We start from the raw sequence: 19,066 nt of genomic DNA on the forward strand, positions 1-19,066 counted from the left end.
GTGCCCAATCGCTATATATATCCTTCAATTGACAAGGTCAAATAAATTTGAAAACAAAAACACATTTTTTGGGTGCTTTGCTGCATTGTTTTTTTCTTCCGTTGTGACTACAATGATGACTTGTCATTCTAATGTGGGATTACAATGTTTTTTTTTTTTTTTGACATGTTCGCACAAGAGGGGGAGGGAGATTCAAACTAGTAACTTCCGCTTCATTAGGCGTAGTCCCAGCCGATTGAACTACCTCTTGGAGACTAGGATTACAATATTGAGATATTGAATAGACATACATAACATGTGTCGGGATTTAATTGGATATTATGTGGTATAGACGTTAAAAAATTAACAAAACTTTGACAAAATGATGTATTTGATAAATAAAATTGACAAAATTTAAACATAGTAATTTAATAAAAAACGGTACCACCTCTCGGGCATTTTTTCTTGAAAATCTTATAAAAAAAATTTGTTTGTTTACCATTTTTCAATTCAAAATAAAGGCCATGACAATCCTCTTTAGGTTTAGGGTTTAGAGTTTTCCTATATGTATGTTATAATGTGACCCTAAATCATTAATAGCAAAATATAGCCGCTTCTTTATGGACGTATGCACATTATCGAACCACGTTAAATCTGTGTTTTGACTCTCTCTTTTCGATTTTATATTGTTCATCATTGTTGTGTATAGTAACAACACCTATGATTAATACACTCAATGCTATAACATTGGTTGGCTTGGTTTAATCATAAACACAAAACCGCATAGCAGGGTAAGATTCTAACCAATACTTTCCTAATTTTACCGTCAGTGGTGGATGGGTCGTGATTCAGTAGTCTTAAAATAATTTATTTTTATGTAGTTAAGTAAACACTAATGTATATATTCAACTTTCACAATGAAAATCCTCATGTCTAGTGTAAGCCTATGATTCTTACTTATATTGTGATGGAGATGTGTCACATTATATTCCAATCGGATTTAAGAGAACGCCTATTATTTTGTTTAGCCACTCCCACCGTGTCATTGTCATTGGTCTTCAATAGACAAGTGTTAGCATAGGAATTTTTTTTTTTTTTTTTTTTTTTTTTTTTTTTTTTTTTTTAACTCTATTAACTTTCTATACAAAAAAAGAAAGTGAAAAAAAAAGACGTGTAAAAATGTCCAACCGCCAAAACCGCCAAATTCCGCGGGCGAAGATTCTCTCTGTAAATACCCCACGAATCTTCCTCTGCTCGTTCACTCTACGCCACTGTTCTCCTTTCTCCCCAACGTTCGAACCCCAAACCCCTTCTCTCACGTACTCTTCAGGAGAATGGCGAACCCTAATGTCACTGAGAACGGCGACCTCTCGGATCACGGCCAATCCTCGGCCCTGATCTTCCTCGGGACCGGGTGCTCGAGCGCGGTCCCCAACTTAATGTGCCTGATCCAGCCGTCCGATCCTCCCTGTCACGTCTGCTCCCAGGCATTGTCTATACCACCTGAGCGCAACCCTAATTACAGGTGATTAGGTTTAGATTTCTCACTATGTGATTCTCATGCTGCTATTTGTCTTACATTTTGTGTGTTTTTGGTAATTGTTGAAGTTAGATCTGGCATTGTGTGTTCGAGGAAAGTTTGGTGGCTGATTAGCGTTCTCGATGTGCTGTTTTTGCTTAGTGATAAAGTTTAGGAGAGGAAAAGGAAGTTTGATTCTTATTTTTGTCTATATAAAAAAAAGTAAGCGCGTTTAATTTTAAGGAAGTCTCTTTTGTTTTGCTCGGTTATTCTAGCAGCCAAACAGAGAGGTAGTGTTCTTTCTTCTATTTTGAGAAATGCATTGGATGGACAATATTAGTGAGTTTTAGTGTTTAGATTCATTTGCTATTCTTTTTGAAAGTTTGGTTAGGTACATAACTTTGGTTTTTTATCATTTGGGATTTTGAAGAAGTAAAAGTTCGAATTAAGTTACCAAGAAAAAGTATTAGTTGAGACAATTTTTTTTTTTTTTTGTAGCAAAAGGATATGTAGAAGGAAAGGAGTTGAATTTTTGAATTTGTTAATGGATAATATGTCTTTATACCTTTGTTTTTCTATTGATGAATTGCGTGGCTGTGTTGGATATTTATGATTTATGGATTTACAGGTGCAATACATCTCTTCTGATTGATTATTGCCGAAGCGATGGTAATCACAGCTATATATTGATTGACGTTGGGAAGACATTTCGGGAGCAAGTACTTCGGTGGTTTACTGCTTATAAGATTCCTAGAGTGGATTCTGTGAGTATTCTTTTTCCACATGTTTGTGATTACCTATGATTTGTAGCACATATATTTTAGTAAAAAACAGCAAGTTAGGCCCTCGTTTCTATGCTTTCATAAAAGTATACACCTTCATGCATCTAATACATGCATACAATAAATAGTGAGAACTATATATTTTCTGTTCTTTTCCTTAAGAAACCTATCTTGACTGCAGTGGGCAAGTAAATGGTTATTGTTCTCATAATCTTTCCACGATACATATGCCACAGAGAAAAAAAAATAATAATAAAAAAAAAAAAACTTTACATCACATAAATTTATGGTGTCATATCAAACAAAATTTTGCTATTGTGTCGACCGTCATCTTCATTCACTGGGCAACTTTCCTTCTACGTTTTTGTTGTTTTGGAGGCTGGCTGGCTTACACAGAAAGGAGGGGGGCTTTCTTCAAATTAATGAAATAAGAATCAACCATTCATTCATATTTAGTCTACATGGTTATAACATGATTGCAGATTATCTAGCTTTACTTGGTGAGTACCTAGTCAGATCTATGTTTGAGTTTGTTTGGTTTCTTGTGGTATACTTGAGTTGGCTATAGGTTTTGGTGCTTTTAGTGCCTCCACCATGATGCCTTATCTTTTTCATCATTAGTAATTTTTCACTAGTTGATGAGGTTAAGATCTATATCTTATGCAGATAAGTACAAATGAGATGTCAGTTGAGTAGACTATTTGATAGTATCACCAGCTCTTTTATTTTGGTCTCATATTGTATCTTAGTGTCAGAACCGTGTCCTCCTCATAATGTATGAAATTCTAACTATCTTCATTCCTCTATATTGTATCAAGTTAATTAGTTTCTATGTTTGTTCCATAATATACGGAAAATATATTATATTTTCCGTATATTCGATAATTAGATTGATATCAAATATTCTCTATTTATGGGTTGATTGTAATCAAATATTGGAATTGTAATCAAATCAAGGAGATTTGATTACTATACTTGTATTTAGACACTACCCTATAAAGAGGGACCTTTGTATTATAAACAAATCAAGTTAATGAGTACAATGTAGCTCTTAGGGGTATTCCTAGTGGTGGACGTAGGTGTCTAACTTCGAATCACCTGTAAGTTCTTTGTGTTCATTCTCTCTCTTGCTTCCGCTCAATATTCTCACATCATCATTATTTCAACAGTAAGTAAGATTTCATTTTAGCTCATTATAAGATAAACCATTGAAACTCCACAATTTATGAAGTATTCCCATGTTAGGAGCTTATTTAGCTTGGACTGTGGTTTTTTTCTTTTAGTTTATTCTTTATAGGTAAATACAAAAGTCAAGCCTCGTATGGGATTAATTTTTTTTTTTTTTGTGTGTGTGTGTGAGGTTAGCTGTTTTAATAAACATATTTTGCCAGGAAAGTCTCAGAGAGTTTGTGTGAAAAGGGGAGAGCTATAAGGCCTTAACAATATAAGTCACTTCTCTCTCTCTCTCTCTCGCAATAAACAATAATAGGCCCGGGTCAACCAAACATCCACAGGCCATCACATGTATCATTAAATGAAATTTATGTCCTTTTTTTTCTTTTGCGCTCAGTTCTGTGGGTTTCATTAACTCAAATGGATGGATATGATTGGCATGGATTTTTTGAGTTAATACCTGAATAGTGAAATTGAAATTTAGGTTGCAAATGTGTCTAATTGGGGATTTCTAAATTCAAGGCATTACATTATTTTTAATCAAACTTAGAGAATACTTTTTTCTCATCAAACACCTACCTGGAAGCTCTTTCTAATATCAACTCACTAACATTGTGTGGTTGCACAGGCAGCCAAAGTTGGTAAGTTGAGCAGATGAAACAATACAAAGTATTAGCATTAATAAATAAACCTTAGAAATTTTCAAGCATTAAGAACACTAATTACTTGGGCAATAGAATATGTTGCAGCTGTCAAACTGTTTTTACTGAAATTCATGGTTTTGCCAGTAGAGATATTATAACATGCTTTGGAATGGAGTGTCCATGCTGCAATTGTCAGTTTAGAGTGCTATTTATTTTATTGTTGACAGTAGTTTATGTATGTTAGAAATGGGTCTTGGGCCTAACTCAACTCAAAAGCTAGTTCAAGAGTTGAGGTTTCCCCTCACCTTATAAATGGCCCATCTCCTTAATACCTAGGCAATGTGGAACTTCCAACACGCCCCCTCACGTGTGGTGGGAGGACTTCCAAGCCAACACGTGCGACAATAGGTGACGGTGGGCCACAATCAATTGGGCTAGGCTCTGATACCATGTTAGAAATTAGTCTTGGGCCTAACTCAACTCAAAAGCTAGCTCAAAAGTTGAGGTTTTCCCTCACCTTATAAATGACCCATCTCCTTAATACCCAGGCAATGTGGGACTTCCAACAATGTAAAAAGCTGAATGAAATGAGCTGTGGACATTGATGAATTTTATTGGCTTGAATTTAAGAGCATTTTTTTTTAAAAAAAAATCTGTGGCTTTTATTTTGCATGCTTGTTGCCAATTTACTAATAAATCTCAATTTTCTTGATAACTGAAACCCTGCTCTTTCTGAGAGTATTAGAAACTTATTTTTTTTGTGAAATGCAGATCATTTTGACTCATGAACATGCTGATGCAGTTCTTGGTCTGGATGATATACGTGCTGTGCAACCATATAGTTCTACAAATGACATTGATCCCACTTCCATATACCTAAGTCAGCATGCAATGGAGAGGTGCTTATATCTTTTTTTCTTCTTTCTCTTATTATTTTATTCTTGGATGCTCATTCAAGATTGATGAGGCCCTACCCATCATTACTTGTACTGACTGCTTTAGATCTGAGCCTATAAATAAATCTACATACTATGGAGTTTGGTACTTTTCAAATAATTTTTGAATGCGTAGAGCCAAATGATATATATTATTCCTTATAGTTGAATGGTAAATGGTATTTAGTGAATGAGCGAAAAAAATAAAAAAGTGCGTCCCTATTTTTGTAGACAACATGTAGTTCTCAGTTTTTAGTTTGCCATCTCTTGCATGAGTCTACTTCCCATAGATTTGATGGGTAGAATGTGTGTATTGTTTCTACACCAATTTCATCAAACTTTATATTTGCATTATTAGGATACTGTGCAGTAGTGTTTTTTTGTTTGGATGAATGAGTAAATTTTATATTCAACAAACGAGCTAACAAACTAACTCTAGCAATCTACTAAAATTAAAGTTACACAGAAACAATACAAAGAAAAAACTGTTCAAGAGAACTACACTCAAAACCAGCACCTATCTGCAGAAACAGAAAGCCAAACAAGTTCCAAACTACACTCAGTGAGCATGCCATGAGCCTTGATCGGATAGATGGTGACTTTGGATTGGTTGCAATGGTGCTGGGAATCTATATTGTACAAATGGCGAGGGTTAGATCATGATCAAGGCTCATGGCATGCTCACTGATCTGGCCAGGAGGAAAATTGTAGAACACATATAATTGGACAATAAGTCTTTCTATTATAATGAAGGCACTTGTACAGAATTACTATTATTATTATTATTATTATTATTATTGTGATTGTTAATTGTTATTATTATTTGTTCTAAGAAGCATCTCTACACCTTTTCTTTTCTTTTTTATTTACATTTATTAACCATCTACAAGATACCATGTGGATGGGATAGATAAGATTTATTCTTGTATTTGGAGATGATGAAACAAAAGAAGAATAAAAGAAGGGGCAGTGGGGCCCTTGCCACTCCTGAGTTTGAAGGGAGATCCCAATGTCTCTATCACTCTCTCTGTATGTCTCTTTCTATTTATTTTTGCTTTCAATATTTAAGGGGGCATTTGGGTCATTTTTCATGCTTGTCAGTTGTTAAGAGGATCTTAGAGTCACATGCACCTGTCATGCATTCACTTATAGTCGGACTTCACTTCTAGTTTAGATGCCAGTGGACACTACAATTCATTCAAATAAGGGGGTCAATTGCTCAAATTGAAACTTTGTTAGAGACATTGCATATCAGGTCATAGTAGGGGGGAGGGGGAGCCTAATTTCTTCAATTGTTTAAATCAGGAAGTGACTTCATTTGAAATGGTTTCGAATATACTGATAGAGATTTATGTTTAGCATTTCATGCTTGAATTCTCTTTTTGTCAGGCGTAATCTAAGTTATACAATCACATGAGATTTTTATGTTGTACCTTTATAACAGCATTGCGACGAAATTTCCATACTTGGTTCAAAAGAAATATAGAGAAGGTCAAGAAGTGAGACGGGTAGCACAGCTTGACTGGAGGATAATTGAGGACCAATGTGAGAAACCATTTGTTGCATCAGGCCTAGGATTTGTTCCTTTACCCGTTAGTAGCTCCATATCTTTCTTGATCATGCTATACATCTACCATTCCTTTGTATATCTTAGTATCTTGATGCTTTGATTTTGAATGTAGGTGATGCATGGAGAAGATTATGTCTGTTTGGGTTTCCTATTTGGTGACAAGTGTAGAGTAGCTTATATATCTGATGTTTCTCGCTTTCCTGCAAGCACGGAGTATTGTAAGTGATATTAGTGGTGAATTAACATGGTATCCGAGCAAAAGTCCTAAGTTTGAACCTTGTCTCTATCATTCACCTCTCATTTTAATTAAATATTTTATGTGTTGGGTCTCATTTATTAAGGGAGAGTTTGAGCCCATACGTAAGAGGAGTGTTAGAATATTAATTAAATTATTAACTTCACAATTTCCTATAAGTTTAAGCTTTTGGGATAAGTGGTGATTTCACAATATATTTGTGTGTGTTTGGCCTCTGTCTACATGTGTGTGTGTGTCTTACACCTTTTCTGCATGTTGCTGATCTCATATTTCCAAGAAAAGCATGGAGAATTTGATATCATCTTAAATCTCATCTTAACGTTGTAAGCTGTGCCTCCCAAGGTTGAGGGATCTTCTGATTATCTGGGTTGGCATCTGCCTTGCTGATTACAAGTAGTGCGCTCCTGTGCTCAGAGCATGTGTATTCCCTGGTTCTAGGATTTATGGCTTTCTATGTTTTCCAATTTTTAGCTATTCTCGTCAATTTATTTATGTGTATATCTTAGGCAGCTATTGTATACAACAAATCTGAAAGTTTTTCTTGGGGTCTAACATAATGTTGCTTAAGGACATTATCAGCATTTTTTTTAACAAAGGTAAACTACAAGAAGAAAGGGGGATCAGGAGAGAGCTAGCTCATGCAGATGCCATGGATAGGTATCCAACTAAATTTGTCATTTCTGGAAAATCTAAGCCACTACCACTCCATAAATATGGTAGTCAGTGGGGTGGGTGGTGTTCTAATGGAGCAATGGGTCTTATGGGGTGGGTCTCTGGAAATGCACTATGAGAGTTTGGAAGGAGTTTTCTAGATTTACTAGTTTTGAGGTGGGTGATGGCTCCATGATTAGTTTTTGGAACGATGTGTGGTGTGGGGAGCTTCTCCTTAAGGAAAGTTTCCAAAGTTGTTAAACATTGATTGCTTAAGGGATGCTTTCGTGGCAGATCTTCTTTAGGTCGTCAATGGCTCTCCTCGCTAGTACATTAATTTTGTAAGAGCGGCGCATGATTGCAACTCTTTACTTTTTCCTTCAATCAATTGTATTCCATATGTTTGAAACAGGACGTTATAGACAAGCTTTGTTGGAACCCCTCCAAGAAGGGGTTGTTTGATATAAGATCGTTCTATAATGTCTTAATTTCCCATGATAGCTCTCTTTTTCCTTGGAGGTGTTTTTGGCAGACTAAGGCCCCTTTGAGAGTGGCTTTCTTTGTTTGGACTGCCGCTTTAGGTAAGATTCTCACCTTAGATAACTTGATGAAGCGGCATATCATTGTGGTAGATTGGTTTGCTTGTGTAAGAAGAGTGGGGAATTCATAGACCACCTATTACTCCATTGCAAAATAGCTAGTGCCTTATGGAACTCTATCTTCGGCTTGTTCGGTTAGCTTGGGCCATGACTCATCAAGTGAGATATCTCTTCGCTTGTTGGATGGGCAATTTGGTAGTTGTCAAAGCAAAGCTGTTTGGAGAATGATTCTGCTTTGGTCGATGTTGTGTATTGGGAGAGAAGGAAATGACCAATGCTTTGAAGATAGTGAAATGACTGAAGCTTCAAAGGCCCTTTTCTTAATACCCTTTTCCTTTGAATGGCTGCTTATGATTGCTATTATATTTCTAGTTTTCATGACTTTTTGCTGTTTTTTCTTTTTCTGGTTAGGTTCATCATTGTACACTTAATGTGTACTTGGGTGCGCCCTTTGGTTTAATAAATTTAGATTTACTTATCAGTAAAAAAAAAAAAAAAAAATTAAGCCACATCGTGGAAACATCACCTTACTTCATGGTAGAATGAGTCTTGATTGAAATATTTTTAACTTCTGGGACACAATTACTAACCACTATTGGACTTTGCAGATCTAAAGTTTAATTTAAACTTCTGTTTTGCTTTCTACACAAAACAATTTTTTGGTGGCTTATTCACCTAAAAGTGCCTCGTCATGTGGACAATAATCCAACGAAATATTTCATTTCAGCAAAAGTTTAAGCAACATCAGCCATTTGGTTTGTGAAAGCATCACCCTAATCAATGGTAGAATGGTAGAATGCTATTAAACACTTCTTTGGGGACTTGATCACAATTGATTTACTTTATGGGACAAAATTTTTTTTGATAAGTAATAAGAAGTTTTATTAAAAGCGTATAGGCGCCCCAAAGTACACTGGGAGTATACAACGGAAACACCTAACGAGAAGAAAAGCAAAAAAGAAAATCATCAAAAGTAATCGACAATGGAAAGACATGCGCCACAGTCCAAAGATACAAAGTATGAAAACAAGAGGCTAAGATGTCCTCCAAGGTCCCCTCAACATCCTCGAAACACCTACTATTCCTTTCTTTCCATAGACACCAAAAAAAGCAAGTGGGCACCATCTTCCAAACCGCGGCACTCCCCCTCCTCCCCGAGGACCACCAACAAGCTAGTAAATCCAAAACCCGTCTTGGCATCACCCAAGATAACCCAAACCGCCCAAAAAAAGTACACCATAGGGCATAGGCAACCTCGCAATGAAGGAGGAGATGATCCACCGTCTCCTCACTCCTTTTGCACATATAGCATCTATTTGTTACAATCACTTGTCGCTTCCTGAGGTTATCTAGGGTCAGAATTTTGCCCAAAGCCGCCGACCAAACAAAGAAACTTGCTCGTGGCGGCGCTTGTGTTCGCCACACACTCTTCCAAGGAAAGCCCCTCCCTTCGGTGCATGCCAATGAGGTGTAAAGGAGCTTGACCTTAAAGCAGCCTCTTTTGGAAGAGTTCCACCACAACCTATCTTCACACCCTCGGCTCACTCTAGTAGAATGTAACACCTGGAAGAAAGAGGCCAAAACATCCACCTCCCAATCGTGAGCCTCTCTAGCAAAACAAACGTTCCACTGAATGGACCCACCCAGCACTTCCAAGTGATCCGCAACTGAGGCGTCCTTGGCGCAAGCAATACTGAATAAGCCTGGAAAAGCTATCTTGAGAGCTGTATTACCACACCACAAGTCGTGCCAGAATCTGACCCTAGTCCCAACCCCCACCTCAAACCGAAAAAACCTTTTGAAGGTATCCCACCCTTTCCAAATGTTCTTCCATAATCCCACCCCAAAAGATCCACCCGGCTCCAAAGAGCACCAACCTCCCCAAATACTACCATACTTCACCTCCACCACAGTCCTCCACCAAGAATCTCGCTCCACTCCATAGCGCCACAACCATTTCCCTAATAGGGCGCGATTGAACAACAAGATGTTCCTGATGCCCAAGCCTCCCTCCTTAATCGGGGTACAAATCTTCGACCACTTTACCATATGGTACTTGAACTCATCATTTAAACCCCCCCAAAGGAAATCCCGCTGCAGCTTCTCAATCCGCTTTGCAACGCTCACTGGAATGGGGAATAGAGACAAAAAGTATGTAGGCAAATTGGCGAGAGTGCTCTTGATCAGCGTGACTCTTCCGCCCTTCGACAAGTACAACCTTTTCCAACCTGCCAACCGACGTTCTATCTTCTCGATAACTCCATCCCAAAGATGCTTAGCCTTACACGAGACCCCCAACGGCAAACCAAGGTACTTTACCGGCAAAGAAGCAACCCCACCCCCTAGAATACCGGCTAACCTATCCACTTGCTCCACAATCCCCACTGGAATTAACTCCGACTTGGCCAAATTAACCTTCAACCCGGAGGCAGCTTCAAAGAGCAAGAAAACACTTCGCAAATAACGAAGCTGGGTGGGCAATGCCTTGCAAAAAATCAAGGTATCATCCGCAAACAAAAGGTGGGAGAGCGTAAAGTTACCAACTTGGAAACCCTCTAAGAGCCCCCCATCAACTGCTGCCGAAATCATCCTACTTAAAGCTTCCATCACCAACACAAACAGCAAAGGAGACAGAGGATCCCCTTGTCTCAAACCCCTGGAACTGCTGAAGAAGCCATTAGGAGACCCATTAATCAAAATCGAGAACTTCACCGAGGAGATGCAATGTTCTATCCAAGAGCACCAAATCCCACCAAAACCACATCTCTTAAGCATGTATATCAAGAAGTCCCAATTCACATGGTCAAAATTAGAACCAATATTGGGCTTCAGGAACCTAAAATTTGATTTAGACTTCTGTTTTTCTTTTAACACAAATGAATTTTGGTGGCTTATTGACCTAAAAGTTTTGTGCTCTTCTAGACAAACACTTAGCGTAACATGGTTGATCTTATCTATGTTGTACATTTTTGTCATGCTGAAGACATAAATATGCTTGCTTTATGTACCCCACTATTCACATTTGTTGTTTAATGCTATTTGCGATCTTTTTGTTTGGATATGATTTCATAGTTGTAATGGATTATCTCGTCCCCTAGATGGATAAATAAATGCAAGGACGTCCTAAACACCCACCCGAGTCCCAAAAATTAGTATAGAAAGAAATGTGTCAAGTAACTTTCTTTTCACATGCAGATGACTGACTGTTGACCTATAGGTATTGCATCTTTCTGGACATAGTAAACACAGTATATTGGTTTATGATTTGGTCAATGGCTGATTCTGTGCTCTTGGTTCAAATATCACAACTGTTCCTATCTTTTTACTGGGTCTCTCTTATCTTTTCCTGCCAAGAAAATAATATATTCTAGGCAAACGGAAAATCATTAATGCTTCCAGAATTTGAAAATCTCTATAACCTTTTCTCGGAGTCGAACATTTTAATTTACCTCTTTAAGTAGGGATAATAGTCATATTTTTTTATTCACTAGTGTATATATTCTTGAAGTTTTGTGCTTATCAAAAATATTCTTGAAGTTATGTATTTTTTATTCGGAATTCCTTGTGTAAAAAGAATTACCTTAGGCTCTAATCTCTGTGTAATGGCAACTTTGATTTTGTAGTTATTTCGAAAAGTGGGGCTGGACAGGTGGATATTCTCATATTGGATACATTATATAAGGTCAGTAAATTCTTTTTAATACTTGCAATAGGTAGATGTACATAAAATAAAAGAACTCATCTATGAATACACATCACTGGCATTGTATTTGGAGGAAGTTCATGAGATGCAATAACAGGATATACACAACAGAAACCCAGACACTTCAATAGAAATTTTTAAAGAAAATTTTTGCTGAAATGTTTTTTTTTAAATTATTGTTTCTAGTTTCTTCCCCCCTCCTTTTCTCCCTGTGTCTTCCACTCTCCCTCTCTCCCTTGCTAAATGTAGTTTCCCCGTTTGGGAAGAGCATTTTGTCTCCTTAAAGTGGGTTTTTAGTGTTTCTTTCCCTATTGTCACTTTTATGTTTCTTCTTTTGTCAACTGAAGTTGTGTAATGACTCTTTTGCTTGTGCCACTCATGGGTGTTCTTGATTTGTAGACAAATTACATTCAAACATCTTGATGAATACGCTCTTTTGGGTCTGCTAGAATTTGTACATAGCTATAATTCATAATTTTGATAATGCAGCATGGAATGCTATCTTTGTATAATGCAGTATGGATTGCATGCATTGTAGTCAACACTTACTATTTGATATATTGATGCTACAAATCTTTAACCTAGTAATATACTTTGCATGATATCTCGATTATCACCTCATCTTGTCAGTGCTCGTTGTGCAATCTATTAATTGTTATGATATCCTTTTATTAGGATTACATGAAGGAAAATAGTCTAACATATTGTGGATGCGGATGAGAATTTTAAGATAAAAAATGATGAATAAATTTTGTTCTTTAGGCATCTATAAAATCATTTCCTGGTCAGGATAACCCTATCCAATTTGCCTACGTATTTCATGTCCTTTCCTCCCATTGGGAGTGTTGCAAACCGTATTGAGAAGCTCCAGTATGATTTCTTACAAGCTGGGCTATGTGAAGAGTTTAAATTTCACCTGGTTAGCTAGTCTAAGGTTTGTTCGCCGCGCTCTGAGGGAGGGTTGGAAATTCGGAACTTGCTAGTGTTTAATTGTACTCTCTTAGGTAAATAGCTTAAACGCTATGTCAATAAGAGAAAGGCTTGGTGGAGAGTGGCAGTGAACTCTAAATTTGGCAATTCGTGGGGTGAGTGTTGTTCTATTGAGCCCTAGTTTTTTATATAATCAGTGGTGTGGAGGTGTGGCCCTTAAGGAAGCTTTTCTAGATTTATTTGGTATTGCTTATGCAAAGGATGCCTCTGTTGCAGCTTACTTGGATTTTTTGGTGGTTCAAATAAGTGGAATGTGAGCTTTGCTAGAGCAGCTTATGATTGGGAAGTGGATGTGACATGGCTTATGTCCTTTTAGACAGTATTTTTTAGTCGTTTTGGACTGTCTTGAGTTATACCTAGACATGTAGTTAACCTATATGCTTGTTGGTGGAGTACCAGCAGTAGTAGTCAAAGTGTTGCTATGTGGAAGATGGTACCAACATGCCTAGACTATCTTCCAAATTTTGTATCTTCGGATAGTTGTTTATGTTTATCCTTTGACGATTAGTTATAGTGATTTCCTTGTTCTTTTTGCTTATTTAGGTGCATCCTATTGTATACTTCCTGTGTACTTTGAAGCGCCTTACGCTTTCAATGATATTTGTCGATTACTTTTAAAAAAATAAAGTCATTTTTCTGGTTGAGACTTGCTTTTGCTTTAAAGGCATTTTTGGCACATGTACAATTTTTTGCGTAGTTTGTTTGATTGATCATGACTGCTTTGGGCTTTTTTTCTTACAAATGTATGTCTAGCACTAAAAGAAGCACATTCATTGCTGTAGTCGTTTCTCGTTGTTGGTTTATATAACCTTGCCAAGAAAATTTAAATGTATGTGGTTATGTGGAAGCTCATAAACATAGATACCGGTATCTGTGTTTGGTGACAATTGATAAAGCTTAAGATTAGTGGTTAGATTAGAAATTGGTAAAAGAGATTATTGTGAACAAGTCACAGCAGAATAATGTGTTGGACAACAATTAAGTGTGTGATGAGGGTGGATTTGAGTCCCTTGGGTGCAAACAATTCTTTGGAGCTATGCCTGTGGCGAACGCGAGTCTTACCCGTCCTTTGTGGGGAGGAGGGGAGAGGCGCCTTGCACAGGTCTGGAGTTTGTCCTTTAGGGGTGCATATACGAAATAGCCTTATCTTGAGAGGTTCCCTTCATCAAAAAGGTATGTGATGAGGGTGGTCAAAGAATGTTAATATGCATGTAGAGAACATTTTCAATGGAGTATTCTTCATGTATATCAAGACATCGATAACATAGTGATAAAGTATCATATTATACACCAAAGAAGCTTATTCCTGTTCCACCAGCACATATTTTTTTGTTAATCTATCTTTATACAACTTGAATATGATCGTTGTTTGGCATAAAAACACACAAATGATAATCATAGTAGTTTGTTAAAATAATGGCATTTAATATTTGTTCTCATTAATATATTTTATTTTTTTTACTTTTTATTTCTATTAATCATTTCTTTTTCATTTTGTTGCTTGGTAAATGGCTCACACACGCCACAAGACTTGACCCCATGACCCCACTCACAATCCCATTTTTATGGAGATGGAGGTGCCGTTTGGAATAACAGGGCATTGTTTTAAGCTTGAAAACTCTCCTTATGCTTACATGGAAATAGTTGACATAAATTAAGTGGTAAATGTCTTTATGAATTTAAAAGCCTTTGCACTACTGGTATCTGCATTTGTGAAAATTTGCTCTACTATAAGTTGCATTCTAATATATATATATATATATATATATATAGAAGAGAGAGTTGGAGAAGGTGTGAAGAAAAAAAATGAAAAAGTTGGTAAAATTTCAAATAAAATCTCAATATCTCAATGTGTGGTCGAGTAATGTTGATTAAGAGCACTCTTTCCAACCTCCCTACCTATTTTCTTTCCCTCTACCCTATCCCAGTTGGTTCTGCTAATCGGTTAGACAATGTGCCTAAATTCCATCTTGTTAATTGGAAGAAGGTTTGTACTCCTATTCAGCTTGGATGGCTAGGGGTCAGGAGCTTGACTACTTTCATTCAGGCTCTATTGGGTAACTGGTTATGGAGGTTTGTTGTGGAGAGAGAGACTTTTTGACATTAGATTGTGGATATTAAGAAGTATGGGAGTTTGGCGGGGAGGATGGTGTACTAAGGGGGTCATTGGAAATTATGGGGTTAATCTTTAAAAACACATTAGGAGAGGGTGGGATGTTTTCTCTAGTTTTACTAGTGTGGAGGTGGGCGATGGCTCTCGTACCAGGTTATGACATGAGTTATGGTGTGGAAATCATTCTTTGAAGGAATCTTTTCTGGATTTATTTTGCCTTGCGAGGAATAGGGTTGCAATGGTGGCTGACCTTAGGAGTGTTAGCAATGATACGGTTCATTGGGTCATTAACTTCACCGGGTTGGTGCATGATTAGGAGGTAGACTCTGTCTCCTCTTTCTTCAATGTTTTGTATTCCTCTAGGGTGGGTTGGGAGGGCGATGATAGGTTTTGTTGGATGTCCTAAACAAGAAGACCTTTTGTGGTCAAATCTTTTTACAAGGTTCTCCTTCGTAATGTTGAGTCCCATTTCCCTTGGAAGAGCATTTGAAGGACTAAGGCTCCTTTGAGGTTGGCTTTCTTTACTTTGATAGCTTTCCTTGGTAAAATTCTCACTTTGGATAATCTTCACAAGTGTCATATCATAGTCATAGATTATTGGTGTTGTATGTATAAAAAGAGTAGGGAGACCATGGATCATCTTCTTCTTTATTGTGATGTCGCGAGAGAGTTGTGTATCATGGTATTTCAGATGTTTGTGCTAGTGTGTTATGCCTAGAAGGGTGGTGGATCTTTTAGCGTGTTGGAATAGAAGGGTCAGTCGGAATAATATCAATATTGTTTGGAATGCAATCCCTTCCTTTCTAATGTAGTGCATTTGGAGAGAAAGGAACCCTCGAAGCTTCGATGATCGAGAGAGAACAAGCTTGGATCTACGAACTTAAAGCTTCCTCCAATCTGTTCATTCCTGCTACCTCTTTTTATATCTGCTCATACATATATTTCTATTTCATGTTAATATTTTTCTTTTCATGTATTTCGTTTTGCCTTCCCAGGAATTAATCTAATTATATTCTGATTTGCCTTTATTCTTTTTGCAGGATGGATCCCATAATGTTCACCTTTGCTTGCCACAGGTCTGTTTACATACTCAAATTGAACCGTTACATAATTTCCCTTATGGTCAATATTCTGCTCATGTCACATTAACTAGTTTTGCAGTCACTTGAAGCTGTGAAGAGGATATGTCCTAAGCGAGCCCTGTTTATTGGTATGACTCATGGTTTTGATCACCACAAGGACAATGAGTTTCTGATGGAATGGACTAAAAGGTACAAATTCACTCTCTTTCTTGGTAGTCAATCACAATCTCATGGTCTAAATGCATTTATGTAATAATTGACCTGACTTGGCTGTTGACCTTTAATGTGTATTGATTATAGTTTTCTATTCTCTTCTCTCATGATGGCCCTAGGCTTATGGTAGTAAAGTTAGAAGATCCCTTGCAATTGGTGTAGTAAGATTTTAGAAAAATATTAGACTTACAACTCTTTTACAGCTTGTTGACACGTGTCAACACGTGATTGACAGGTGCCAATTTTTTTTTTTTTTTGACATGGCTTCCATTGCATGCTAACATATGTCAACAAGTTGTAAAAGAGTAGTAAAATAGTTCTAGGTGAAGCATTACTCAAGATTTTATTATGCACTGTGTCTGTAGATGCTGGAAATATCATAAAGGTACTCATCTTCTGTTTTTCCATCAAATGTATTCAGGGAAGGAATTCCTGTGCAACTTGCGCATGATGGTTTGAGAATCCCCATAGCCCTATGACAAGGTGAGGCAATTCCCTTAAAACTCTGAACTGTCTTTCTCCTCATTTAGCAAGTAGGTTCATAATTATTTAGTTATAGGAAATATATTTCACAATAGAACTTCTTAGCTACATAACTTGAATGGTGTGACTTCCAAATTGTTGCAACGTGAACAAGATTTTGACTCCATCATCCCCAATTTAAAGATAATGGGAGCATGCCCCTGTGTATTTGGTGCAAGATGTGCCACCCCTCCCCCCATAATATCACTTGATTGGTTAACCAAAATATATCCATAAGAAGATTTAGCAAGAAGGTAAGATATAATTAGGCCAAATTACAAGGAGTAAATTGTGATCTACCCTGAAACCTATCCGAACTGGACCCAATAAATTTGAAACCAGTGCACAAGTTAGCAGCTCTTTGTATCCATAATTTCTACTAAGCAAAATTTAATGAATATAATTTTTAATGCTTTGTATGTAGGTTAGTGCATGAAAAAAAAAAGGGCTGAAAAAAAAGTGTTTAAGATGGAAAGAGAATTGAGTATCAGTGTTTAGAAGACTAGAATTTTGAGTTATGTGGTTGACAATAATGTCAGAAAATAAATTATCTGAATAAAGACGAAATTCATTTACACTTTTTTTGGTATAAGAAGGGAGATTCGGCACCTCTAGTTGATGGAATTTTTTTTTTTTTTTTTTAAACCTTGTTACTTCATATTTCTATCAATACTTAATTGGTTCACTTGGGGTAAATTTTCTAGTCATTGAAAAACAGGTTGGCGTGAAAATGCACATCCATGGTGCGCCCATATGCTTGACTAATACCGACTCTTGACCCGAGTCCATACTATGAAACAAGTAATAAATGGGAGCAATGTTATAAGGAGGTCTAAAATTCTCACAAATATGATGTGACTTTTAAAATCACGAAGAAATCAAAATTCAACGGTAATTTTAAAAACTACATCACATTTGAGCATTAATAACTACCCCTAAATCTTATGTTGCGGCTTTTATTTAGGTGGTGTTTTTGTCATGAGTATTATCATTCACAAATAATTTTGATGAGCAAAGGCTTATTGAATTCAATATAATCTGTTAATTTTATTTGTCTTCATCAGGGAAAAGAAGCTCCATAAAGATCTTCAGACTTTGTGAAAGATGTTTACCAGAGATGTTATATTGTGAGACCACTCAAAGTATAGAAGGAATAAAGTAAATTTACCATGCTTGCCACTACTATCAATTCGATTGGAGAGATCACTGTTTGGATTTGATATAGATATAAAGATTCATTAGATGATTTATGAAAGCTTTACTGTTTTTATTGGAAGAAAATAGAAGCCCACTTTAACTGTTTGTTTCCTCTAATTTTCAGTATTCTTTCTCCACACATGCAGGTGGTGAAAGAAGCCTTTTGATTTGATCAAAAATATTAGTTGTGTTAATCGGTAAGTTCTCTAAACATTTTAAAAAGTGAAATCGAATTCGACCTTCAATATGGATGGGGGTTTTGTGAAGCAAATAGACTAATAGGCCTTTTCTTCATATTAGCAATTTCAACGCATTGACTAGGTGAAAGAATTGCCTCTAAAACCCAAGGTCTATCAAACTTTGGTAAAACTAGCAATTTTTTATATGACATTTGAATCCGATACAAATTTAACGTTAAATTAGAGGGTTGAGGTTTTGTATAATCGGGTTCGAGTCAATTTGGGTCAATATGAATTAACTCGTTTAATAAATGTGTCAATCCCGAGTTAACTCACTTAACCCATAAGTGACCCGTATAACTTGTAGAATTTTATTTTTTATTTTTTATTTTTTATTTCAATTAATAAACTAAACCCAAAACGCTAAAATTATATAAATTCATTTTATTTATATATTCATAATTTTTTATGCATTTAAAATTCATATACAAGTCGAAATGGCTACACTAGGATCAACCCAACGTGGCTTATTTATTAAATAGGTTATACATGTCATATCGTGTCATGTCAAAGTTAGGGAGTTTGACCTATTTAACTAAATAGATTGTGTTTGGATTGACCTATATCAACTTAATCCCTTAGTCAATCCAACATGCCAATACAAATTGTCAGTCATGTATATTGTAAGTGTTTATAAAGTTTACCAAGGCTGCGTGCCAGTAGTGGAGAATGCAAAGGGAATGCCTTCTTTTTTCTGTCCCTAGTGGAAATGGAATTGAGATCACCTTAAGCATAGAGCATCTCCGCAGTGTTTCTAAATTAACTTTTTAGTTAAATTTAGCTATTTTGTTAACTTTTCTTACTTAAACAGATACTGTAAAATAGAAGGTTTTCCTACTACTGCTACAATGAACTTTCATATTTATAAGTTACTGTAGCAACTTGTAAATAATATTTTA

The 19,066-nt window shown here is 36.5% G+C and overlaps 1 protein-coding gene across 1 annotated transcript; it reads left to right on the forward strand.

Annotated features, from left to right (window-relative positions):
- Positions 1-1,173: 1,173 nt before the first annotated feature.
- On the forward strand, positions 1,174-16,693 carry LOC132172160 (putative hydrolase C777.06c). Its single transcript, XM_059583611.1, has 9 exons — positions 1,174-1,504; positions 2,127-2,262; positions 4,869-4,996; positions 6,477-6,624; positions 6,715-6,820; positions 11,732-11,790; positions 15,955-15,990; positions 16,076-16,185; positions 16,631-16,693. The coding sequence occupies exons 1-9, from the start codon at positions 1,314-1,316 to the stop codon at positions 16,686-16,688; spliced, it is 972 nt and encodes a 323-aa protein (XP_059439594.1). The 5' UTR covers positions 1,174-1,313; the 3' UTR covers positions 16,689-16,693.
- Positions 16,694-19,066: the final 2,373 nt, after the last annotated feature.

The sequence above is a fragment of the Corylus avellana genome, chromosome ca2 (genome assembly GCF_901000735.1).
Source record: "Corylus avellana chromosome ca2, CavTom2PMs-1.0".
Lineage (NCBI taxonomy): Eukaryota > Viridiplantae > Streptophyta > Magnoliopsida > Fagales > Betulaceae > Corylus > Corylus avellana.